At 57.8% G+C, this 27,012-nt stretch overlaps 1 protein-coding gene across 6 annotated transcripts in view; it reads right to left on the bottom strand.

Annotated features, from left to right (window-relative positions):
- Nucleotides 1-27,012, bottom strand: part of NAV1 (neuron navigator 1) — a 294,663-nt gene that overhangs the window by 84,231 nt on the left and 183,420 nt on the right. For all 6 annotated transcript variants that reach the window (XM_073319526.2, XM_073319524.2, XM_073319528.2 and 3 more), the window contains 2 exons: nt 11,041-11,143; nt 2,365-2,730 (listed from right to left, as the gene is read on the bottom strand). In XM_073319526.2, the coding sequence (XP_073175627.1) occupies nt 2,365-2,730; nt 11,041-11,143 (469 nt within the window). The remainder of the gene's footprint in view (nt 1-2,364; nt 2,731-11,040; nt 11,144-27,012) is intronic.

The raw sequence follows: 27,012 nt of genomic DNA, 5'->3' as shown, positions 1-27,012 counted from the left end.
TTTGCAGAAGTGCACGGCAGATGCTCTTGCACGTTAATTTCTCACCCTAGTTGCTGTGGAAGGAGAAACCACTAAAGCCAGATCGCAGACCAAGTGGCAAATACAGCCAGATGATCACTGGAACATGAAGCCCCAGATCCTCATTATCTTCATTAATGATCTGGAGGATCGTGTGGATTGCACCCTCAGCAAGTTTGCAGATGACACTAAACTGGGAGGAGAGGTAGATATGCTGGAGGGTAGGGATAGGATACAGAGGGACCTAGACAAATTAGAGGATTGGGCCAAAAGAAATCTGATGAGTTCAACAAGGACAAGTGCAGAGTCCTGCACTTAGGACGGAAGAATCCCATGCACCGCTACAGACTAGGGACCGAATGGCTGGGCAGCAGTTCTGCAGAAAAGGACCTAGGGGTTACAGTGGACGAGAAGCTGGATATGAGTCAACAGTGTGCCCTTGTTGCCAAGAAGGCCAATGGCATTTTGGGCTGTATAAGTAGGGGCATTGCCAGCAGATCGAGGGACGTGATCGTTCCCCTCTATTCGACATTGGTGAGGCCTCATCTGGAGTACTGTGTCCAGTTTTGGGCCCCACTCTACAAGAAGGATGTGGAAAAATTGGAAAGAGTCCAGTGGAGGATGACAAAAATGATTAGGGGGCTGGGACACATGACTTATGAAGAGAGGCTGAGGGAACTGGGATTGTTTAGTCTGCGGAAGAGAAGAATGAGGGAGGATTTGATAGCTGCTTTCAACTACCTGAAAGGGGGTTCCAAAGAGGATGGATCTAGACTGTTCTCAGTTGTAGCTGATGACAGAACGAGGAGTAATGGTCTCAGGTTGCAGTGGGGGAGGTTTAGGTTGGATATTAGGAAAAACTTTTTCACTAGGAGGGTGGTGAAGCACTGCAATGCGTTACCTAGGGAGGTGGTGGAATCTCCTTCCTTTGAGGTTTTTAAGGCCTGGCTTGACAAAGCCCTGGCTGGGATGATTTAGTTGGGGATTGGTCCTGCTTTGAGCAGGGGGTTGTACTAGATGACCTCCTGAGGTCCCTTCCAACCCTGATATTCTATGATTCTCTGATTCTCTGATCCGAGGAGCTGAGCGAGGAGTGAATGGCTCACATTGTGGAACAGCTCAGAAGCCCACCAGCTTCCTCGTGGTTATTCAGCACTCCTTCCCAGCCCCCTGGAACACTGCACCTGAGCACTGTCATGTGGTCCCCCAGGAGCCATCCGCAGAGCAGCTGGGAGGTGCTTCCCAGCAGGGGCCAAGAATGACACATGCTAGCCCTGCTTGAGTTAGTACGCTACAAACAGAGGTGCGGCACGGGCAATGGCCACCCAACCCTGCTGGAACGTACTCCGGAGACTAGCCTGATCTGCTGTGGCCACGCTGCCCCTTGTGCTTTGAGCACAGCATGTGCGTCTACCTGAGCTGGGACGCTCCCTCCCAGCTGCAGTGCAGACAAACCCTCGGCCTAGCAGGGCTGTTTCGGCACCAGGCCTGGCTCTCAACCCAGTGTCATTGCCATTAACTTTGCTGATCCCCAAATGCTGCTTACATCAGATAAAAGATACTTCCAGAGCTGCCCCAGGCAGCCTGTAATCCTCTCAAACACGCCCCCATGCCCGGGACAAGAGCACCGTACAGGATGCTGGCCCGCTGGCCTGGCACAAGGTGCACCATCCCTGCAGGCCACCTGATCCCAATTTCACCCGCCACCAAGCAGAGAACCCACCAGAAACATAGTGGGTGGGGGAAGGACACTGCAATGTATCTAATTATCCATCCACCCCCTGACATGCTTCTATCCATCTGTCCCTCTAAGCACCCCTTTATCTATCCATCCATCCATCCACCCTCCATGCATCTATCCATCCATCCCTCTGTGCACCCATCTATCTATCCAGCCATCCACCCCCATCCATCTATCCATCCATCCCTCTATGCACCCATCTATCGATCCATCCATCCATCCCCATCCATCTATCCATCCATCCCTCTATGCACCCATCTATCGATCCATCCATCCACGCCCATCCATCTATCCATCCATCCCTATATGCACCCATCTATCGATCCATCCATCCATCTGCTCTTTCTGTCTCTCTCTCTCTGCATCTCGTAGACTCAGATTCCAAGGCTGAAGGGACCATTGTGATCATCTAGTCTGATCTCCTGTATAATGCAGGGCAGAGAACTTCCCCACAATAATCCCTAGAGCAGGTCATTTAGAGAAGAATCCAATCTTTGGATCCCCCACAGTCCTTGTTAGTTGTTCCAGTGTCAATGACTCTCACGGGCAAAAACGTACACCTCATTTCCAGTCGGAATCTGTCTAGGGCCAGCAGCGGCACTCACCCCGTGGTGATGTCGTCGTCCTCCGTCAGGGTCTTCCCCATCAGGTCACTGTCGCTCATGTACCCAGACTTCAGATCCACGTCGTCGGCATCCAGGGACTCGACGAGCTCCAGCCGGGAGATGTGGCTCAGCTTGCTGGGGCTGCGCATAGGCATGGTGTGGGAATAGTGCGCACGCTCGCCGTGCATGTACCAGCTGGGGGTGCCTTCCGACCGGCAACTCCCACCCACCGAGGGAGCGTCCCCAGCCTGCAGCCGGGGGCTGGATTGCCCGTAGCGCCAGGACAGCGGGGAGGAGCGGTTGGACAGGCTGGACACGCTCCTGGGGTTGGCTTCATCGCTGTCGTAGCAGGTCATCTCCAAAGAGCTGCAAGGAAGGAGCAGAGAGCAAAGCTTTAGGGACGAGCGTGCCCTGGGGCAGCGAGCGCAAAGCAAGCAGCCCTGGTCCTAGGGGAGAGGTAGAGTCCTGGGCTCCATCCTGCTATCGGACCTGCAGGTGCTCAGCACCTCTGGAAATTAGGGCATGTTCTTAGCCACCCAGCTTTGACACTTCGGGTTCAAGGATGGGGTGGAACCAGGATGGGAACCCAGGAGTCCACAGTGCTAGGCCACTGTCTTAACCGCAATCCTCTCCTTCTTCCCAGCTGCCCCCGATCCCTATTCTCATGATCTCAGCGGCCCCTATGCTCCCCTCATTTATGTCCCTTCCGGCTCCAAATGGCTCTGCACTGCTCCTGGGCCCTTCCCAAGTCTCCCAGGTCCCAGGCTGGCACCAAGCCACCAGGCCATCCTCCCTCTCTGAGCCTAATGGTACCGAGGAGTTGAGTTCTGCAGTGGCCTTGCCTCTAGCCCTCCAGCGTGTCAGGAAAGCAATGGCAGCCGTGGAAGTAGAAAGAGATCCTGGAAAGCGCATAAATGGCTCCAAGATTAATCTAGGGGACGGTGTCCCGTTCCCTCCTTGTGCCTTGATTTGACAGGCAGCAGAGACAGGCGCGGGCTCCCCACTCCAGTGAGGGCCCCCTTTCGTTTTGATTCCATAAAGCGGGTATTGGATGCTAAATACAAAGTGATGATTAAAAACAAATCGACAGTGGATTAACAGCTCTGGAGAACCGCCCAGAAGAGCTGGTTCCAATCATTTGGTTGACGCACAAGCGTTGTCTTATTAAATCTAAATTAAGTGGATGTTTTGGAGCCTGTAAACTGAGGGACAAAGCTGCCAACATCTTGCTTCGCGCAAGCTGCTGCACCATGCTGGAAGGGACTTGCAGGGGCTCTCTGGGTGCAAGCACCGGGAAATGCATTTCCCCATAAAGATTTCAATGAGGCCTGGATAGTATTGCGTCCCCTGCTGACAGACGCACCTAGAGTATGGCAGGCCCCAGAGCAGAGAGTCTGCAAACTCACTTCCATCTGCCTGTAATGGGGAGGAACTTCACACAGACAACTCGGCTGCCATAAATGCTCCCCCCACCCCAACACTGGGATCCTGCCCCTGGCTGTGAATCAGCCACTCTAGCCAGATGGGGAGCAGGTTCTGAATCCATAGAAAGCAACTGATCTCTGGAATCTAGCAGAGACAAGAGCCAGGGGGAGTGCCATGGGGACTGAGGGGCACCGGCAGAGCTGAGTAAGGGGAGTCCAGGGCTTGGATAGCAGAGGGAGTTGTATGGCTAGATGGAGGCGCATGGGCCTCTGAGAGCTGTGGCATGAAGCAGCAGAGGAAGCCCTAGGCTGGAAAAGCAGAGGGGGCTGGGGGTGCAAGTCAGGATTGAAGGGCATCAGCAGAGCGCTGGGGTGGGGGCAGCCCAAGGCTGGAAGAGCAGTGCGGGGAGCAGGTCAGATTGAGGGGCATCAGCAGAGTGGTGGGTGGAGGAAGCTCGCACAGCCCCTGCCATGCACTCAAACCAGCCTTTTACTTCCTTATTTTTGTATCAGCCAAATTCCCCAGCCCCTCCAATCTGTACCGCACTGCACACACACTGCACTTCCTTCTGCTACCCAGAACCCGCCTCCTTCAGACCGGGGAGTCTCCACGGAGATGCCTCCAGAGGCTCGGGACGCCTGCAGGCGTGGTAGGCAGCGGATGGAGAGACTTCGCTGACTCGGCCCTGGCTAAACCAGGGATTGTCCCCATGGTCTGTTTCGCTGGCCCATCAGGCAGCGCAAGGCCATGACCAAAGGGAAACTGGCCTGAAATCCAAGGGCATTTGCAAAGGCACAGAGCAGACACAACCTCGCCCATTGCCCTGCCCTGCTGGGATGTAGGGGGACGGGGAGTCCCGTCCCTGCAGTTACTCAGTGCTTAGCTCCTTCAGCTGAGAAGCTGAGTGAGTCAAGTTCGAGCTGCATGGTGGGGTGATGGCCGCTTTGGGACATAATCCCATCGCGCCACCAGAGCAGAAGAGGCCAGGGTGCGAGGGGGGGAGAACTGCTGGCTAAGTTGCAGGAGTTGGCACTCCCCTGTGGGGTTTTGGGGGAACCCCCAAACCTTAGCTGCAGACCCAGGCAGCGAGCAAAGGGCTTTCACCACAACTCCTCGGTGCGCACCCACATTCCCCACTGATGGGTGCGCAACCGGGAGCGGACTCAGCGATCCCAGGGCATGGGGCACCCATGGAGAAGCAGGGTTGGGAGCAGCCGCGTTGGAGGCTGGGAGAGGCGCTAGACATTGATCGGCGACGGAAGAAAAGCCTAGGAGCCCTGCCCCAAACCTTGCACCAACGTTTTCCACAGTCTGCGGTACGGCTGGCAATTTGCACACTTGTCTCCTGCAGTGTGGCTCACGCGCACGGCGCTCTTAGCTCATGATCTCAGAGTGCCCAGCCCACATGCAGGGCGCTCGGCAAACACTCATGTGCAGGCCGTTCTCTCACACGGCGTCTGTTGCACTCAGTGTGCAGGTTTGACTCCCTGTGCACTGATCTTGTTGTGCCCATTCTGGCCGGTGCACGAGCCTTGTTCCAGCAGGAGGCTCTCAGGGCTAACACGGACCTTGTTCCCTTGACTCGTGCCTGCGTTCTCCGCTTGGGCCCTTGGCCACTGGCTCAGATTTCCCGCACATCCAGCGCGCCTGGCTCGTATTGCCTGTGTGTTCTGGTCCTGGCCCCCGATGGCGATTTCAGTGCACTTGGCTCTTGTGATGGACTCTTGCACCCTGGTGATTTTCAAATGCTCAGCTCCTGCACCGTGGTGTGTGTGCGTTTGCGGGTCCGGCTTGCTCACGGACAACGGTATACTCTGCTCGTGCACATGGCTCACAGTTTCTGTGCAGTTGGCACGTGCCCCCCTGGCTTGTGCTGGGGGTCCCCAGTGCAGGCACGTTGCATTCTCCGAGGGCTTGGCTAGTGTACACCTGTCTCCTCTTCTCTGTGCAGACCCCTGGATGTGTTCTAGTCTGGGCCCGACTGGCTGGTGTTTCCGGAGCTCTCAGCTCCCGTGCATCTGGCTTGTGATGGCTGCATGCTTGGCCTGTGCTTGCTGCATAGAAATGCAGGGCTGGAAGGGTTCTCAAGAGTTCATCTAGTCCATTCCCCTGTGCTGAGGCAGGGTTAAGTATCTTAGACCATCCCTGACAGGTGTTTGTCTAACCTGTTAGCAAAAACTTCCAACGAGGGGAATTCCATAACCTCTCAAGGTAACCCGTTCCTGAGCTTAGCCACCCGTAGACAGGTTTCCCTAACATCTAACCTGAATCTCTCTTGCTGCAAACTCAGACAATTCCTTTCGCCCAACCTCGGTGGACAGGGAGAACAACTGATCACCGTCCTCTTTATAACATTATTTAGCTATCTGAAGACTTCTCAGGTCCCGTCTCAGCCTTCTCTTCTCTAGATTAAACGTGCCCAATTCTTTCAATCTTTCCTTGCAGGTCAGATTTTCTAAACCTCTGATCGTTTTTGTCCATATGTGGCAAAACGTTTTTGTCCATTCAGTGGCTGGGCCCCCCTTTGGCCTCTCTCCATATGTCCACATCTTTCTCAGGGTGTGGTACCCACAGCTGGACACAGTTCTCCATCTGAGGCCCAACCACTGCTGCGCAATCCCTGCCTCTTGCTCACAGTCAGCTCATGGTTTCTGCAGGTTTGGCTCCTGACCCTCAGCTCCTGCTTTCGGGGCTGCTGTTTTTTCTGGGCTCGCCTCAGGGGCTGGTGCAAGAGCAGGGCAAGAGTTCTCTGTCTGCTCCCCTTGTGCAGCCTTGGTGCTCAGCCCGTGAGCTCCGCAGCTCGTGCACAGATGGCTCCTTTCAGGTAGGTCTAGCTCACCCCACTCCGGGCACCAGTGTCTCTGTGCACACGGTGCCCAAGGGAATAAAGGTGCATGGAGCTGGGCCAGGCTCCTGCTTGCAGGAAGCGGTTGCTAGTGAGCTGCCAGCTAAACATTAAGCAAAGCAGATGGGTTGGAGCCCTGCCCTCCTCCCCTCCTGCCCTGACTCATCTCGGGTGGAGCTCAGCAGGCAGCTCTCCCTCTCCCCAGTGCCCTCACAGTGATCCAGCGTGAGGCTCTGGTTACGCAAGATGGGAAGGCACAGCCACCGGATAGCAGGAGAACGGAGGGGTGGAGCCTTCCCTCCGACTCCTCACCCCGAGCACCCATAGACAGAGGCCTGGCGTTCCCAGGGATGGGTGCGATGGTTGATTGATTTGTTTTGATTCATGGACAAATGAAGAAAAGAGTCTCTCCAGGGCTCTAACACCTCTCCGTGGCATTGCCCTCCGGTTGGCACAGCAGCTGGAAAATGGAAGGGTTTGCCAGCTTGCTCTGTCTTCAGCTCCCCGAGGTGGAGTTAGGGGCCACCCTCACCGTACATCTCCCCGCCCCTCCCGCCGGGGCAGGGAGGGTCCCACGGCCCTGACAGGTCTCAGCTCAGATAGTGACACCATGCTGTGCAGAGATCTGACAGTGGGCACCTGGCTGGGAGCAGTCGCTCACGTCCCAGGCCTCCAGGCAGCCGCAGAAGGGATCTGGCCAGGAGCCTCCCTGTCTCTCAGCCCTGTCCCCGGCTCCTTGCTCGCTGCAATCCAGCTGGCTGCCTTGACCCCTCTCATTCCCATCACTGGCCTCTCTGCCGTTATCACTTGGCCGCTGATTCCATGGACTCAGCAGGGAGCTAACCCTGCCCGCGCTCCCTCCCGCCGGCCACCCCTCGCCAGGGCACGGCCTTTTCCTGCTCCGGTAGCTCAGTCTCATCACCTCCAAGTGAGACTCCCCCCCGAGCCCAGATCCCTGGAGAAGCTGCTGTCTCTGCATTAGCTCATCTGGGCTACAGAGCCAGGGAGGGGAAAAAACTTACTCAAGTCGGACAGGGCTGCCAGCTCCAAGCTCCGAGGGAAAGGAGCGTGACAAGGCAGCTCCCCCGGAGCTGTGCTGCAATAGGGCCGGAGCTCTGCCCTAGGGGCCAACTAGCCCAGCCCTCCCGGCTACAGGCCATGCTGGCTAACGGAGCCCCCCAACCCAGCAGGAGCTGAGCCTGCAGCCATTGTTTGGAGCAAGGGGGGCCCAGGCCTTCGTGGGATTGGGCCCAGCATTTCTCAGCAAAGGCCCATGCCCCAATCCCAGCTAGCCAGTGGCAGGAGCTTGGAGGGAACCTGGGGGCGGGGAGATGTGCCTGGCCACTCAGGGGAGAGCTCAGGGTATCATGTTTATTATGAGGGGCATGGTTCTGGGTGACCCAGGAAACTCCATCCCTACCCCTATGTTAGCAACTGGTCCAAGAAAGATCCCATTGGAGCGGAAATGATGCCCCCCCTTGTACAGCCAAGTGCTGCCACACGTAGCCAGCACGGCTCCCTCCTGCCGGCTGTGAATGGGTCGGAAGGGGAGCTGGGTTGGAGCCAGGGGCCCAGTTTCAGCCCAAGCTGCTGCTGCGCAGGGCCTAGGGAAGGCAGCCCTATGGGGCACGATGCAGGCAGGCCAGGCCATGCATCTCCAGGACGGGGCCCTGGTGCCTAGCACTCAGGGGATGGGTGCGGTCGGCCTCTGATCCATGAGGAGTCTCCTTCCTTCAGCACCAGGACAGCGTGCTGGGTTGGCACAGGGAAAGCCCTGTGCATCTCTGGATGGGAGGCAGGAGCTGAGGACCTGGGGGAATCAGCCCTGCCCGCTGGGTGGTGTTGGGCAGCGGGATGGCACGTTCCCGTGTCTCGCTAGGGGACCTCCCCCCGCCTCCTGGGGGGGCTGCGGGGCTCTCTGAAGGCTCCCGACTTTCTGACTGACTCACTGCATTACCCGGGACAAGTCACTGCCCTGCTCTGTGCCTCAGTTTCCCCCCCGTAAAAGGGGGTAATAATGATATGGAGCCAGCCATGGCAGAATGCTTTGAGACCCTCCATTGAGAGGCACAGCTTGGCCTTTGCTCTGTGGTGTGGGAAAGGGGATGCAGAGAGCTGCCCTGGTCAGAGGTGGATTCCACCCAGGACCTTCTGCACCAAACGGTTGTTGTAGTTGCTGGGGGCAGCCCCTAGGGGGAGCGGTGACCACGGGACTCCTCACCAAAGCACTTCAATCTCCCACAGCCCTTCTGCTTTCCCTGCTGCTTGTGCTGCCCCCTCCTGGCCACCGCAGGGGCGGCGGGGCTAGTGAGAGCTGTTCGCTGGGCTCCCCGATGAAACACCCTGTTGGCTGAGCCCCTGTTCCCGTGGGAGCCGGAGCGGGGGGAGGGAGGCTTCAAATGGACACAGACCCCTGGGGGTTCCCCTGCTGCCATAACCCCCGAGGTAGCTGAGCTCACCCCTGCTGCTCTGTACTTAACAGCTGGAGTCAAACTAGCTTCCCTGTGTCTCTCTCCTTCTCCACCTGGCCCGACGCCACCCTCTAGTGGCTGCAGCCCCCATTGCAGGCCGAAATGGGTCGTTTCCCGTGCCCGGCTCTGGAGGAATTTGAAGCATATCCTTTCCCTGCTCACTTCTCTCCTCCAAGCCAGATGGGGATTTGGTGGTGTCCTTAAGGAATCATGAGCCCAGTCAAACTTGTGTCTCCAGCACCCTGCCCGGGCGAGCCTGGGGAAACCCGTGATTTGGCTCGGGCAAGCAGCTCTGCTTCCACGGTTGGGGAAACACATGGGCTTGCCGTGCCACGGCCTGCAGATTCCATCAGCAACTCATTCCAGTATCCTGGTATCAGCACTGCCCTCAGCTACAGTGCTACTGCACAGGAGAAGGTCTCAACACAGAGGGGGCTGGACTCCCATTTGGGCTGCTGCTGTAAAAATATGAATGTAGAGGCAGTGTGTCCTAGGGGTTAGAGCACAGGGCTAAGACTCAGCAGACTTGAGTTCTAGTCCCTATTATGTGATCTTGGGCAAGTCATGGCCCCCTCCCACTAGGTCTGTGTAAACCATAAGCTCTTCAGCGCTAGGGCAATCTCTTAAAACTCTTCCATATTGAAATTTGCACAGATTTAACATACACTTTTTCAAGTCTAGTTATCCCCCTTCATCTCAGCCCCTGTCAACATGACAGGGAGAAGCCATGTTGTCAATTTACAGCAAGAGTTAAACTGGCACAAGCCGCCGGGGGATGCACTGATTCTAAAACAAGCTGCTCTCAAACTGGTACAGATTAAATCAGCTGGGAACAGGTTTAAATGACGCTGAAATAAGTGACCCTTATCCCCAAAGAAGAGGGTTCACGCAGGGTTTTTTTAAACTGGTTTGATCGATTTAACTCAACTAATTGAATTAAACTGCTGCATGCCTGTGTGCAGCCAGGGTCTCCAAGCATCTCCATGACGTTTGCACCAGGACTAAGGGCTTGTCTACATTTAAAACGCTGCACCACTGTAATGCGTCTGTGAAGACACTGCCTACTCTGATGAGGGGGGAGTTCTCCCATCGGCGTAGGTACATCACGTCCACAAGGGGCAGTGGGAGGCTGAAGGGAGAATTCTCCTGCCGACCGAGCGTAGGGTTGGGTCAGTTTAACTGCACTGCTCAGAGGCGTGGATTTTTCACACCCCTGAGTGATAATTATACTGACCAAATTTTCTAGTGTTGACTAGGCCTAAATTGACTACATTGCTCAAAAGAGCAGCGGAGACATCCCTGCTCACACTGGAGCTCGGGCTCAGAGACCCAGCCCTCTCGGCAGCATTCGCTGCCAGAGTGGGAACACCAACACGGCTATTTCTGGCCCCGGAGAACTAGCCCTGCAAGCCTGAGTCAGTTGACCCAGGCTCTGAGACTCGTGGCCGCAGGGCTTTTGGGCCCGGCAGATGTACCCTCTGTGGCTGTTGCAGCCCCTGGCACAATGGGTCCTTGATCTCAGCTGGTGCCTCGGAGTGCCACTGAAATACACCTGCTAACGAGGCGTGACTCAGTGTGAGTGGTGCCCCAGAGAGACTAGCTGGAGGGATCAGCGAGTGGGGCAGTGAGACTCATCCCTGAGTCAGAGGCTGGCAGCTCTCCGCACTGGGACAGAGGCCTCAGTGACACAGGGGGGCAGTCAGAGTCTTTCCCCGGGGGCGGGGGAACAGCCCCCCCCCCCCGGGCTGGAGATACTACCGCAGGACGGAGCACAGCCACGTCACTAGCCCCCTGCCCCGCCGGGGTGCCCACCCCCAAGAAAGGGCTCGGCTTTGGGGATCAGACCCAGCAAGGAGCCAGGCTGGAGGAGGAGAGGGAAGGGAGGGGTCAGGTGAGAGAGAGGGGGAGGGGCTACAGTGGGCATCATGGCCTCACCTGTGAGACACCTGGGAGCCTCTCAGGCTGGACATGGTCTCCTCCAGATTCTGCCGAAGGTCCAGCACGTTCTGCACTGTCCTCTTCCTCTGGGACTCGGGGTCTGTAGTGACATGGAGAGCAAAGGCTTTTATAGCCGTGGCTGTAGGGAGAGGAGGGCGACACGTGCCCCCTCCATAGCCCCACCCACCCACACACCCCACTCCTGTTCCAGGTGTCCCCACGACGCTCCCCGTGCCATGTGCCCCCTCCCCACTCAGCTGCCCACGTGTCCCTTCCCAGCCCTCCCCACCACCTGTGCGAGCTCCACTCTGCTGCTTTGGCATCACAGAGCCACTGGCCCCCTGCCTGCCACATTCTGTGACAGCTAGAGCCCTCGGCGAGCTATGAGCACAGCCCATCTTCCAGCCAGGCCTGGGTCACCAGACCCGCACCTCGCGGTGGAGGTACCGCACCCTGCCCAGGTCTTGCCAAGGTCCCCAAGGCTGCTTTAGCAGGGAAAGCTTACCTGCCTCTGCCCAAGGCCAGCGCTCAGGAGAGGGAGCGTCTGCCTCCCGGCTCCACCCGGCTGTGCTCCGAGATGGGCCGCAGGGAGAGCACAGGACCAGAACTTCCTAGATTCCAAGGCCAGAAGGGATCGACCACTGGGACACTGCCCAGCACAGGCCAGAGAACTGCCCACAACTTAATCCCTAGAGCAGATCTGAGAAAAGACCTCCCATCTGCATTTAAAAATGGCCAGAGATGGGAGAATCCGCCACGACTCCTGGTCAATTGTTCCAGCGGTGAATTACCCTCCCTGTTAAAATGTGACCCTTCTTTCCAGGCTGAATTTGTTTAGCTTCAGCCTCAAGCCATTGGATTCCATTAGAGCCATCTCTGCTAGACAGAAAAGTCCATTATCAAATTTGTTCCCCACAGAGGATACTCGCAGACAGTAATTAAGTCACCCCTCAACCTTCTCTGTGTTAAGCTAACTAGACTCAAAGAGCTCAGTCTCTCACTCTAAGGCAGGTTTTCTAATCCTTTAATCATTCCCCAGGCTCTTCTCTGACCCCTCTCCAATTTATCAACCTCCTCCTTGAATTGCGAGCACCAGAGCTGGACACAGGATCCCAGCAGCGGTCACACCACTGCCAAATACAGAGATGAAAACGCCTCTCTGCTCCTGTCTATGCAGCCAAGGATTGCATTAGCAAGCAGCACAAATCTCAATTGCATTCTAAAGTCAGTCCCAGCAGAGCCACCCTGTGATGATGTGACTCAGCAGGGAGGGGGGAGTGTTGACCTGGGAATGTGCCCTGGGGATGGGAGACCTGAGAGCCTGTCACCTGAGCCAGGAGGGGGAGGGGGAGGTAACACCTCTGCCTGGGAATGTGGACAGAGACTGCAGCAGGGAACCTGCTGGGTGGGTTTAGTTTTCAGTTTGGGGCTGGGTGGAGGAACACAGGGAACCCCAGGGCTGGGGTCTAAGCTCCCTGCTCCCCCAGAAGGACGTGATTGAGGGGTCCTGGTTGTACCCACAAGCTCTGTTGTGGACTGTGTTCCTGTTGTCCAATAAACCTTCTGTTTTACTGGCTGGCTGAGAGTCTCAGTGGATCCCAGGAAGAGGGGTGCAGGGCCTGGACTCCCCCACACTCCGTGACAACTGGTGGTAGCGGTGGGATCTACTGCATCCCGTGAACGGCGCTTCCTGCAGTAAGTGACTGGGGAACAGTAAAACGAAGGGGAATTGACGGGGACCAGGCGTGCTGAAGATTCAGAGAGAGACGGTTTCGGGGGGCGGTTAACCCCTGCGAATGTGTGACCAGAGAGAAGGACTTTTGCAGTAACAGGGTCCCCCGGGGGATTGCAGCGAGTGGTCCCAGGGGCGGAGGAGTCTGCAGCTCTACCCTGGCAAAGAGTCGGTGACCTCAAGAAGGACTGGCACACTAAGGGCTTTTCCTGGAAACCGTGGGAAGCTGCCCGGCCTGCGAGTGGCCAGCAGGGAGATGTACGCTAAACGCCTTAAGAGCGACCTGGTGGAGCTGTGCAGGCAGAGGGGGCTGCGCATCGGGAGGTCCACCAAGGAACAGCTGATTGCCCAGTTGGAGGAGAGGGATCGCTTGGATGACCCGATCCCTGTCCCTGAGGGAAGCCGCCCGGCAGACGCAGCGTGGGCCCTGGGGCCTGACCGGGCTGGGAGGGGTCAGACTGCTGCCGAGGACATCCCAAGACCTTTCCTACCTATGCCTGGGGGAGGGGTTGGGGGAAGCCCAGTGAATACCCAGGGCACCCTGACCCTGGCAGCCAGCAGGGGATCCTCCCGGCGGAGCTCCCCATCCCTGGAGCGGAGGCGGCTGGAATGGGAGAGGGAGATGAAAATGAGGGAGCTGGAGGATCGTGAAAAACAACGTCAACATGAGGAGAAACAACGTCAACATGAGCAGGAGGAGAAGGAGAGGGAACGTCAGGAGAAGGAGGCTCTGGTCAGTGGCCCAGTTCTGGCAAACCCAGACTTTGACAAGCCCTTTGTGGTGTTCACCGACGCCTCCGACACGGGACTGGGGGCTGTGTTAATGCAGGAGGATGAAAAGGGGGAGAGACACCCCATCGTGTACCTGAGCAAGAAGTTGCTACCCCGGGAGCAACACTACGCGGCCATCGAGAAGGAGTGCCTGGCCATGGTGTGGGCCCTCAAGAAACTAGAACCCTATCTCTTCGGGCGACACTTCACCGTCTACACCGACCACTCTCCCCTGACCTGGCTGCACCAGATGAAAGGAGCCAACGCCAAGCTCCTGAGATGGAGCCAACGCCAAGCTCCTGAGATGGAGCCTGCTCCTGCAGGATTACGACATGGACGTGGTCCACGTGAAGGGAAGTGCCAACCTGATAGCGGATGCGCTGTCCCGGAGAGGGGGCCCCGAACTTCTCCAGGTCACTGGTCAGCGTGACCCCGCTCAGTTCAGTCTCGAAGGGGGGAGAGATGTGATGATGTGACTCAGCAGGGAGGGGGGAGTGTTGACCTGGGAATGTGCCCTGGGGATGGGAGACCTGAGAGCCTGTCACCTGAGCCAGGAGGGGGAGGGGGAGGTAACACCTCTGCCCAGGAATGTGAACAGAGGCTGCAGCAGGGAACCTGCTGGGTGGGTTTAGTTTTCAGTTTGGGGCTGGGTGGAGGAACACAGGGAACCCCAGGGCTGGGGTCTAAGCTCCCTGCTCCCCCAGAAGGACGTGATTGAGGGGTCCTGGTTGTACCCACAAGCTCTGTTGTGGACTGTGTTCCTGTTGTCCAATAAACCTTCTGTTTTACTGGCTGGCTGAGAGTCTCAGTGGATCCCAGGAAGAGGGGTGCAGGGCCTGGACTCCCCCACACTCCGTGACAAATTGCATTCTAAAGTCAGTCCCAGCAGAGCCACCTCCCCAGCCAGGCACTGGCAGCTTCTGACCCCAGCCCCACGGGTGTAGCAGCCCCCCTCCCCAGCCAGCCAGCACCGGAGGGGAGCTCTGCAGGGCAGGCGCTTTCCACAAGCCCAGCTCACCCTCCTACTCTGCTTTGGCTGAAGCCTTTGCATCATTAGTACTTAGTGTCAGCACTACAGCCCGCCCAGGGAGCAGGGGGAGTGGAGGGAACAGGCACATGGGCTTAAGGAACAAACAGGAGCCAGCAAGGAAATGATGGGGCAGGCTGCCAGCCAACTGAAGGCAGAATGAGTGGCAACAGCTGGCATGCTCCTTCCAAGGGATCTGAGCTGCTGCCCCAGGAACTAGAGCCTGCCATCACCTGCAGGAATCCTGAGCAAACTGGGCTCCGCCTGCAGCCTGCATACCCAGGGGAGGGGGGCTACCTGGCTGGGTCTCCCTGGGATTGCAAGGCTGGCAATGTCCCTTTGGATGACACATTGACTCCAGGGAAATGCCTCAGCAGGCCTGCAAACCTACCCTGGCAGCCTGCTGCAGCGGGGTGTGACATCCCTAGACCATTGCCCCGAGCCTGGAGGAAAGGGAGCTCTTAGTGCTCAAGCCACAATCCAGGGCCCATCTCAGTCAGCAGCCCGCTGCTATGTAGATATCTATTTGTGCAGTAGATCAGTAGACAGACAGATGAACTGTACATGTTCATTTTGGAGGACAGATGGGCAAACAGATCCGTATACTAACATCTAGGAGCGTGGGTGGAGAGACAGACAGACAGATCTGTACACTACCCTCTAGGAAAGACTGTCATTATGTTAGGGTTGGATGGCTGGATTACCATCAAGAAGGATAGTTAGATAGATGGATTATGTAGATTAGGAACAAATGGTTTGCACATGGCCTGGTTACAATCAGATTTGTCCTCTCTCCAAATATAGCTACTACACTGTTCCACCTGGTAGTGTAGACAAGACCCTGCTCGTTACCGACAGATAGGTTTGGAAAAAACACAAGAACCTCTCCTGCAGCCCGAACCTTCACCCCTTATTGGAATCAAATCCAAAGGTCCATTTGCCCTGGGGGACTATGATACTGTGAGTCTGGTGGGACATTTGCACTGGCCACGGGACAGCACCTTCTCAGGAGATTCCTGAGCCCCATGGGCAGGCCAAAGTAGGGAGAGGTTGTAAGGGGCACTCCCGCCCCTTTTGGGGCACTGCAGGGCCATGCTGTACTTTACTCCCAGACCAGAGTACTTAGGCCAAGACTTCCCCCTCGTGGGGCTCAGATTAACTCTTGTACAGAACACAGATTCCCCAGCCCCTCGAGCCCACCCCTCTTCGGCAAGACTTGGTGCTAGGCCAGGCAGGCCTCCTCCCCTCACTTCAGGAGTTACCCTGTGCGGCCCCTGCTCCTGCCTGACACGAGGGCGACTGGGATTGCGGGCCCTGCGCGGCCCCTGCTCCCGCCTGACACGACGGCGACTGGGATCGTGGGCCCCGCGCGGCCCCTGCTCCCGCCTGACACGACGGTGCCTGGGATCGCGGGCCCCGCGCGGCCCCTGCTCCCGCCTGACACGAGGGCGACTGGGATCGCGGGCCCCGCGCGGCCCCTGCTCCCGCCTGACACGAGGGCGACTGGGATCGCGGGCCCCGCGCGGCCCCTGCTCCCGCCTGACACGACGGCGACTGAGATCGCGGGCCCCGCGCGGCCCCTGCTCCCGCCTGACACGAGGGCGACTGGGATCGCGGGCCCCGCGCGGCCCCTGCTCCCGCCTGACACGACGGCGACTGGGATCGCGGGCCCCGCGCGGCCCCTGCTCCCGCCCTGACACGACGGCGACTGGGATCGCGGGCCCCGCGCGGCCCCTGCTCCCGCCTGACACGAGGGCGACTGGGATCGCGGGCCCCGCGCGGCCCCTGCTCCCACGTGACACGACGGCGACTGGGATCGCGGGCCCCGCGCAGCCCCTGCTCCCACGTGACACGACGGCGACTGGGATCGCGGGCCCCGCGCGGCCCCTGCTCCCGCCTGACACGACGGCGACTGGGATCGCGGGCCCCGCGCGGCCCCTGCTCCCGCCCTGACACGACGGCGACGGGGATCGCGGGCCCTGCGCGGCCCCTGCTCCCGCCTGACACGAGGGCGACTGGGATCGCGGGCCCCGCGCGGCCCCTGCTCCCACGTGACACGACGGCGACTGGGATCGCGGGCCCCGCGCGGCCCCTGCTCCCACGTGACACGACGGCGACTGGGATCGCGGGCCCCGCGCGGCCCCTGCTCCCACGTGACACGACGGCGACTGGGATCGCGGGCCCCGCGCGGCCCCTGCTCCCGCCTGACACGAGGGCGACTGGGATCGCGGGCCCCTCGCGGCCCCTGCTCCCTCCTGACACGAGGGCGACTGGATTCGCGGGCCCCGCGCGGCCCCTGCTCCCACCTGACACGAGGGCGACTGGGATCGCGGGCCCCGCGCGGCCCCTGCTCCCGCCTGACACGACGGTGCCTGGGATCGCGGGCCCCGCGCGGCCCCTGCTCCCGCCTGACACGAGGGCGACTGGGTTCGCGGGCCCCGCGCGGCCCCTGCTCCCGCCTGACACGAGGGCGACTGGGATCGCGGGCCCCGCGCGGCCCCTGCTCCCGCCTGACACGAGGGCGACTGGGATCGCGGGCCCCGCGCGGCCCCTGCTCCCGCCTGACACGACGGCGACTGAGATCGCGGGCCCCGCGCGGCCCCTGCTCCCGCCTGACACGAGGGCGACTGGGATCGCGGGCCCCGCGCGGCCCCTGCTCCCGCCTGACACGACGGCGACTGGGATCGCGGGCCCCGCGCGGCCCCTGCTCCCGCCCTGACACGACGGCGACTGGGATCGCGGGCCCCGCGCGGCCCCTGCTCCCGCCTGACACGAGGGCGACTGGGATCGCGGGCCCCGCGCGGCCCCTGCTCCCACGTGACACGACGGCGACTGGGATCGCGGGCCCCGCGCAGCCCCTGCTCCCACGTGACACGACGGCGACTGGGATCGCGGGCCCCGCGCGGCCCCTGCTCCCGCCTGACACGACGGCGACTGGGATCGCGGGCCCCGCGCGGCCCCTGCTCCCGCCCTGACACGACGGCGACGGGGATCGCGGGCCCTGCGCGGCCCCTGCTCCCGCCTGACACGAGGGCGACTGGGATCGCGGGCCCCGCGTGGCCCCTGCTCCCACGTGACACGACGGCGACTGGGATCGCGGGCCCCGCGCGGCCCCTGCTCCCACGTGACACGACGGCGACTGGGATCGCGGGCCCCGCGCGGCCCCTGCTCCCACGTGACACGACGGCGACTGGGATCGCGGGCCCCGCGCGGCCCCTGCTCCCGCCTGACACGAGGGCGACTGGGATCGCGGGCCCCTCGCGGCCCCTGCTCCCTCCTGACACGAGGGCGACTGGGATCGCGGGCCCCGCGCGGCCCCTGCTCCCACCTGACACGAGGGCGACTGGGATCGCGGGCCCCGCGCGGCCCCTGCTCCCGCCTGACACGACGGTGCCTGGGATCGCGGGCCCCGCGCGGCCCCTGCTCCCGCCTGACACGAGGGCGACTGGGTTCGCGGGCCCCACGCGGCCCCTGCTCCCGCCTGACACGAGGGCGACTGGGATCGCGGGCCCCGCGCGGCCCCTGCTCCCGCCTGACACGAGGGCGACTGGGATCGCGGGCCCCGCGCGGCCCCTGCTCCCGCCTGACACGACGGCGACTGAGATCGCGGGCCCCGCGCGGCCCCTGCTCCCGCCCTGACACGACGGCGACTGGGATCGCGGGCCCCGCGCGGCCCCTGCTCCCGCCTGACACGAGGGCGACTGGGATCGCGGGCCCCGCGCGGCCCCTGCTCCCGCCTGACACGACGGCGACTGGGATCGCGGGCCCCGCGCGGCCCCTGCTCCCGCCTGACACGACGGCGACTGGGATCGCGGGCCCCGCGCGGCCCCTGCTCCCGCCTGACACGAGGGCGACTGGGTTCGCGGGCCCCACGCGGCCCCTGCTCCCGCCTGACACGACGGCGACTGGGATCACGGGCCCCACGCGGCCCCTGCTCCCACGTGACACGACGGCGACTGGGATTGCGGGCCCTGCTTGGCCCCTGCTCCCGCCCTGACACGACGGCGACTGGGATCGCGGGCCCTGCGCGGCCCCTGCTCCCGTGTTGGTGAGAGTCATGCAGCATCTTATTGGCTGCCTTTCCTCCCCGCCCGCTGAGCCAGATTCTTAGCTCCCCTGGATTGCCCCACGTCGGCTTGGAGGAGTGTGCTGCCGGATTGAGTGCGGGAGCGGTGCATGTTTCACGCTGGCTGGGTCAAGCAGGGTTTAACCGAGTATAAAAATGGCCATTTGATTGCCACTGTCTGCCTGGACGAATGACTTCACTGCCCGATCGATGGCACCATTGATTTCCAGATGGCGGAGCCCCAGCATGCCAGGGGCTTGGTGCGGGCTGTGAAGCCAGAGAGGTGAAGCTGGGCAGAAGGGAGGGGATCCGTGGGTCCCGTCCTTATGTTGGAACAGGGCGTTATATTCACGATCTACGACCTCACCTTGCAGGGTTGCTGCTGTTCCTGTTCAGCAAAGCCATGGTCCTACGGGGAAGCTCTCTGGCCCTGCGCTTAACCCCACCAGAAAGCAGCATGGCCAGGGGCCCCCTGTAACCCCCCTGTCAATCATTATATACCGTTGCCCTTCCACCCGCCAAGGTGATCCGGGTAAGTGCACTGGAGTCTTGCCAAAGCTCCCAGCCCTCCCAGATCCCAAGAGACCGGCCCTTAGAGTCACTGCTCTGATTCCTGGCTTGTGCCTCACAACAGAGCTCCGGTACGAAACTGTAGAAAAACCTGAGTGTCTCTGGATTAAGTTTAGAAGTGTGAGCAACAAGAGTGATGTAGTGGTGGGAGTCTGCTATAGACCACCGGACCAGGGGGATGAGGTAGATGAGGCTTTCTTCCGGCAGCTCACGGAAGCTACTAGATCGCATGCCCTGATTCTCATGGGTGACTTTAATTTTCCTGATATCTGCTGGGAGAGCAATACAGCGGTGCATAGACAATCCAGGAAGTTTTTGGAAAGTGTAGGGGACAATTTCCTGGCGCAAGTGCTAGAGGAGCCAACTGTGGGGGCGCTTTTCTTGACCTCCTGCTCACAAACCGGGTAGAATTAGTGGGGGAAGCAAAAGTGGATGGGAATCTGGGAGGCAGTGACCATGAGTTGGTTGAGTTCAGGATCCTGACGCAGGGAAGAAAGGTAAGCAGCAGGATACGGACCCTGGACTTCAGGAAAGCAGACTTCGACTCCCTCAGGGAACAGATGGCCAGGATCCCCTGGGGGACTAACATGAAGGGGAAAGGAGTCCAGGAGAGCTGGCTGTATTTCAAGGAATCCCTGTTGAGGTTACAGGGACAAACCATCCCGATGAGTCGAAAGAATAGTAAATATGGCAGGCGACCAGCTTGGCTTAATGGTGAAATCCTAGCGGATCTTAAACATAAAAAAGAAGCTTACAAGAAGTGGAAGGTTGGACATATGACCAGGGAAGAGTATAAAAATATTGCTCGGGCATGTAGGAATGATATCAGGAGGGCCAAATCACACCTGGAGCTGCAGCTAGCAAGAGATGTCAAGAGTAACAAGAAGGGTTTCTTCAGGTATGTTGGCAACAAGAAGAAAGCCAAGGAAAGTGTGGGCCCCTTACTGAATGAGGGAGGCAACCTAGTGACAGAGGATGTGGAAAAAGCTAATGTACTCAATGATTTTTTTGCCTCCGTCTTCACGAACAAGGTCAGCTCCCAGACTGCTGCGCTGGGCATCACAAAATGGGGAAGAGATGGCCAGCCCTCTGTGGAGATAGAGGTGGTTAGGGACTATTTAGAAAAGCTGGACATGCACAAGTCCATGGGGCCGGAAGAGTTGCATCTGAGAGTGCTGAAGGAATTGGCGGCTGTGATTGCAGAGCCATTGGCCATTATCTTTGAAAATTCGTGGCGAACCGGGGAAGTCCCGGATGACTGGAAAAAGGCTAATGTAGTGCCAATCTTTAAAAAAGGGAAGAAGGAGGATCCTGGGAACTACAGGCCAGTCAGCCTCATCTCAGTCCCTGGAAAAATCATGGAGCAGGTCCTCAAAGAATCAATCCTGAAGCACTTGCATGAGAGGAAAGTGATCAGGAACAGCCAGCATGGATTCACCAAGGGAAGGTCATGCCTGACTAATCTAATTGCCTTTTATGATGAGATTACTGGTTCTGTGGATGAAGGGAAAGCAGTGGATGTATTGTTTCTTGACTTTAGCAAAGCTTTTGACACGGTCTCCCACAGTATTCTTGTCAGCAAGTTAAGGAAGTATGGGCTGGATGAATGCACTATAAGGTGGGTAGAAAGCTGGCTAGATTGTCGGGCTCAACGGGTAGTGATCAATGGCTCCATGTCTAGTTGGCAGCCGGTGTCAAGTGGAGTGCCCCAGGGGTCGGTCCTGGGGCCGGTTTTGTTCAATATCTTCATAAATGATCTGGAGGATGGTGTAGATTGCACTCTCAGCAAATTTGCGGATGATACTAAACTGGGAGGAGTGGTACATACGCTGGAGGGGAGGGATAGGATACAGAAGGACCTAGACAAATTGGAGGATTGGGCCAAAAGAAATCTGATGAGGTTCAATAAGGATAAGTGCAGGGTCCTGCACTTAGGACGGAAGAATCCAATGCACCGCTACAGACTAGGGGCCGAATGGCTAGGCAGCAGTTCTGCGGAAAAGGACCTAGGGGTGACAGTGGATGAGAAGCTGGATATGAGTCAGCAGTGTGCCCTTGTTGCCAAGAAGGCCGATGGCATTTTGGGATGTATAAGTAGGGGCATAGCGAACAGATCGAGGGACGTGATCGTTCCCCTCTATTTGACATTGGTGAGGCCTCATCTGGAGTACTGTGTCCAGTTTTGGGCCCCACACTACAAGAAGGATGTGGATAAATTGGAGAGAGTCCAGCGAAGGGCAACAAAAATGATTAGGGGTCTAGAACACATGAGTTATGAGGAAAGGCTGAGGGAGCTGGGATTGTTTAGTCTGCAGAAGAGAAGAATGAGGGGGGATTTGATAGCTGCTTTCAACTACCTGAAAGGGGGTTCCAAAGAGGATGGCTCTAGACTGTTCTCAATGGTAGCAGATGACAGAACGAGGAGTAATGGTCTCAAGTTGCAGTGGGGGAGGTTTAGATTGGATATTAGGAAAAGCTTTTTCACTATGAGGGTGGTGAAACACTGGAATGCGTTACCTAGGGAGGTGGTAGAATCTCCTTCCTTAGAGGTTTTTAAGGTCAGGCTTGACAAAGCCCTGGCTGGGATGATTTAACTGGGAATTGGTCCTGCTTCGAGCAGGGTGTTGGACTAGATGACCTTCTGGGGTCCCTTCCAACCCTGATATTCTATGATTCTATGATTCTATGAACACATACACGCCAATTCTGAGCTGACTTGAACTGCTGCTATCTGGAGCTCAGCTACCGCTAATCACTCCTGCGCTATACCGCCAGGCAGCCTGCAATCCCAGCAGCTTTCATGTGTAACCGTTTCCCTGTCACCACTCCTGGGGTCTAGCAGTGGGGCTGCTCGGGGATTCAGTAGGGAAAGTCTGGCTCTACAGACCACTGGGATTTTCCATCCCCTGCACGGGGCTGACTTGCCACCAGGCCTTTCTTCCTCCTCGCCCCAGGAAGATTCCCACACCTCCTCCCCTATCTCGCACCTGAGGTGCGGCTGTAGCCTCTGGCTAGGACGTGTTATGTATGTGGCTGTTACAGGCCAAGTGCAGAGATTGAGGCTCGATAGGTTGCCAGTTCAAAACCCGCTGTGTCGGCCAAGGTGGGGCTGTTGGAAATTTACCAGGACGAGCTCCAGAAGAGGTTGCTGGTCTGATTCGGAGAGAGGGCGAGTGTGTGAGGGAATGGGATGCCAGGGCAGATGGGGGGATGCAGTCAATGCCGACCCTTTTCTGGGGGGAAACAGGCAGAAACAACCCAGAAAATGACTTCTGTCCCCTCCGGGCAGAAGGGACTAAGGAGGGGAAGGTGTCAGTGACACCAGCTTAGCCACCCATGGGCAGGTACAGGCCAAAGCCCCCCACAGATCAGGGAGCAGGGTGTGGCTGGGGAACCCCTTCACCTGGTGCTGGGCATTTGGGTATAACTCACCCCAGGCTGGCCTCAGCATCAGCAGACCATACGAGTGGCTTGAAGACCCTCTGGCTTTGCACTGAGCACAGGCTGGCCGGAGCGGAAGGTTGGGTGTCTCCATCTCTGAATGAGGATCATCCTCTGCAGGCCGAATCCTGCCCCCTTCCCCTTGGCTCAGTCCGAGTCCGTGCCAAGCCGGATCCAATTCAGCAGGGCTCCTATGCTGGCTCTGGGCAGAGACCCGCAGGGATGTGTGGAAAGCCTGGGGAGCAGGTGCTTGGCACAGTGGGAGGTGGGACCTGCATTAAGTCTCCCCCTTAAAGCAATCACAAGGCAGACCCTCTCCCCCATGCCAGCTGTTAACGGCCGTGACGCCAGTGATTTGATCCACAATTTCCAGCCCTTTCAGTCGGGGCTGGTTTTTTTCTCATTCAAAAGTACTGACAATTTAGTTGACAGGCAGGTCGGTGGTGGTGGTGGGGGGGGGCGATAATTATGGCTTCTTTTAATGTAATGTGGCAACCAATACTTTTGCAATTGCCATGGTAACGCAGAGAAGCTACATGTAAACAACAGCTAAGTACCCAGCATGCAACGGAACATCTGCATTGGGAGGCGGAGGTGGGGGGAGGGCTTGCCCACTCTGTATAAATAATACAGGGAGTATTGTGCTTTGTCAGGAGGCGACATGAGCGATAGCAAAACATACACACACTGTTATACACGTGTATTACACGCACCCCCATACGAAACACAGGCAGGGTAATATACACACAGTAACACTCTCCCACACAACATCATCCAGCCAGCCAACCAAGGATCTCTTAGCCACAGCATCGCAGTGGGAACTCATGTTCATTTGCTTCCTGCCATGACCCCAGAACCCTTTTCCGACTCACTGCTTCCCCCACCTTACATGGGTGACCTATAGTCTTGGTTCCTAGACGCATGACCCTGGATTTGGCTATCTGAAAATACACATTGCTCAGGTGAGCCTAGTTCACTGGGCAGCACTGAACTGTCCTTACCACTGTTTACCATGTCATGCCACTTCTACCCCTGTTCAAAGACATGTTTAATCCACCGAGTCGCTGTCTGAGGTCAAGACACCCAGTTCCCTTGAGGAACCTTGATATCACCTCCAGGTTGCGTATTAGCTGGCAAGACCAAGCTTCAAATGTAGCCAGTGCCTATCTTGTGATGGATCCAACAGTCCAGCCCCCTGGTTTTGATCGTTCACACCACCAGATGTGTTGCTAATGGCCACACTTCATTTTGGCTGCTATGTAGGGCACATACTGGCAGGGTGCATCCATTGGCGAGGGCTGTCTGGCTCCTTCATGGACTTGCAGAATGCCCTTCCCTCCACTCCGGCGTGGGTAAGACACTTAGATGAACACACTTGACTTGACCATCTATATAAATGCAATCACAACATATATATTGCGACAGGGTCAGGCCAGATGGCTATAGGAGAGTAATAGAAGGCAGATATATTAGCCCCAGGTTAAGTAGGTCCCTTTTCCCTGGATAAGGTAACAGGGAAGGTTCCAGAACAATCAGGAATTTTCTGGAAATAATTAAGGCAAACAGGCTGATTAGAACACCTGCAGCCAATCAAGAAGCTGCTAGAATCAATTAAGCCAGACTAATCAGGGCACCTGGGTTTTTAAAGGAGCTCACAAAAGTTTGTGGTGTGTGTGCGAGGAGCTGGGAGCAAGAGGCGCAAGAAGCTGAGAGTGAGAAGGTGTACTACTGGAAGACTGAGAAGTACAAGCATTATCAGACATCAGGAGGAAGGTTCTGTGGTAAGAATAAAGAAGGTGTTGGGAGAAGGCCATGGGGAAGTAGCCCAGGGAGTTGTAGCTGTCACGCAGCTGTTACAGGAGCCAGGAGTGGGGTTGGGAGAACTGACACCTTTGCCTGGGAAACTGGACAAAGGCTAGAGGAGGAGCTGGGGGAAGGGGGAGAGAGCCCCCACCGTGCACTTGAGCAAAAAGTTGCTACCCTGAGAGCAGAACTACACGGCCATCGAGAAGGAATGCCTGGCCATGGTGTGGGCCATTAAGAACCTAGAGCCATATCTCTTCGGGCGACACTTCACCGTGTACACCGACCACTCTCCCCTGACCTGGCTACACCAGATGAAAGGAGCCAATGCCAAGCTCCAGAGGTGAAAGGACTTGCCAGCATGATAGCGGATGTGTTGTCCCAGAGAGGGGGACCTGAACTTCCCCAGGTCACTGGTCACAGTGACCCCACTCAGTTCAGTCTCAAAGAGGGGAGTCAGGGCCCTGCACTCCTCTTCCTGGGATTAACCGTGATTCTCAGCCAGCAAGTAAAACAGAAGGTTTATTGGACAACAGGAACACAGTCCCAAACAGAGCTTGTAGGTACAACCAGGACCCCTCAGTCAAGTCCTTCTTGGGGGCAGCTTAGACCCCAGCCTTGGGGTTCCCTGCATTTCACCACCCCGCTCTAAACTGAAACCAAAAACCCCTCCAGCAGGCTCTCCCCCTTCCCCCAGCTCCTCCTCTAGCCTTTGTCCAGTTTCCCAGGCAAAGGTGTCAGCTCTCCCAACCCCCCTCCTGGCTCATGTTACAGCCTCAGGTATCTTCCTTCAGGGGAAGTCTCCCATCCCCAATGCCCACAGTCCCAGTGAACCTCCCCTGCAACACTCCCAGGTCAAATCTGCCCCACTCCCTGCTGCGTCACATCTCTCCCACTTCGAGACTGTGACCAGTGACCTGGGGAAGTTCAGGTCCCCCTCTCCAGGACAACGCATCTGCTATCATGTTGGCACTTCCCTTCACATGGACCACGTCCATGTCGTAATCCTGCAGGAGCAGGCTCCACCTCAGGAGCTTGGCATTGGCTCCTTTCATCTTTCAAAGGACCAGGGGAGAGTGGTCGGTGTACACGGTGAAGTGTCGCCCGAAGAGATATGGCTCTAGTTTCTTAAGGGCCCACACCATGGCCAGGCATTCCTTCTCAATGGCCACGTAATTCTGCTCTCGGGGTAGCAACTTCTTGCTCAAGTACACGATGGGGTGTCTCTCCCCCTTTTCATCCTCCTGCATTAACACCGCGCCCAACCCCGTGTTTGAGGCATTGGTGAACACCATAAAGTGCTTGTCAAAGTCCGGGTTTGCCAGAACCGGTCCCCTGACCAGAGCCTCTTTCAGCGCACAGAGAGTCCTTTGGCACTCCTTGGTCCAGACCACCTTGTCTGGTTTCCCCTTCTTGCATAGCTCAGTGATGGGGCTGGCTATGGCGCTAAAGTGGGGCACAAACCTTTGACAGTATCCCGCCACCCCAATAAAGGCTTGGACCTGCTTTTTGGTTTGGGGGTGAGGGCCAGTCTCTAATCACCTCCACCTTAGCTGGTTCTGGCTTTAGGCAGCTGCTCCCCACCCGGTGGCCCAGGTAAGATATTTCAGCCGTCCCCACCTTGCACTTCTCCACTTTTATAGTCAGCCCAGCTCCCTGGAGTCGGTCCAGCACTTGTCTAACCTGGGACACGTGGTCCTCCCAGGTCTGGCTAAAGACACAGATGTCATCAATATACGCCACGGCAAAACTCTCCATCCCCCTCAGTAGCTGATCCACCAGGCGCTGGAAGGTGGCTGGCGCTCCCTTGAGGCTGAACGGCAGGGTCAGGAACTCATAGAGCCCCAGAGGGGTGATAAAGGCCGATTTCAGCCGGTCATCTGCATCCAGTGGCACTTGCCAGTAGCCCTTTGTAAGATCCATAGTGGTAAGGTAACGAGCTCCTCCCAGCTTGTCTAGGAGCTCAACAGGCCTGGGCATGGAGTAGGCATCAGATACAGTGATGGCTCTGGGCTTCCGATAGTCTACACAGAACCAGATCGACCTGTCCTTTTTGGGGATCAGCACCACTGGCGAGGCCCAAGGGCTGGCAGATGGCTGGATCACCCCCAAAGCCAGCATGTCCCAGACCTCTCTTTCCAGATCGTGAGCCGTTTTCCCTGTGACTCGGAAGGGAGAAAATCACATGGGGGGTGTGTGTGTGCAATTCTGTCTGCATCCGGTGGACAGTCAGATTGGTGAGTCCAGGTGGAAAACAGCTGTTGGTATAAATGCAGCACCCCTCTGATCTCAGCTTGCTGGGCAGGGGTTAGCCGATCCGAGATAGGAATTGTTTCCAGGGGGAGCCAGACCCAGTCTTAGGAAATATATTTACCAAAGGGTTGACTCCCTGCTCCTCCCAATGTCCACACACGGCCAACACCACAGTCCCCCTGTCGGTGGTGTGCCCGGTGCGACAGGTCCACCACATAGTTTACCTCATTTAATTGCTTGACGACCTTAGAAGGGCCCTCCCAGGCGGCCTGTAGTTTGTTCTTTCTCACGGGGATGAGAACCATC

The sequence above is a fragment of the Lepidochelys kempii genome, chromosome 21 (genome assembly GCF_965140285.1).
Source record: "Lepidochelys kempii isolate rLepKem1 chromosome 21, rLepKem1.hap1, whole genome shotgun sequence".
Lineage (NCBI taxonomy): Eukaryota > Metazoa > Chordata > Testudines > Cheloniidae > Lepidochelys > Lepidochelys kempii.
This window is presented reverse-complemented; position numbering and strand designations above follow the sequence as displayed.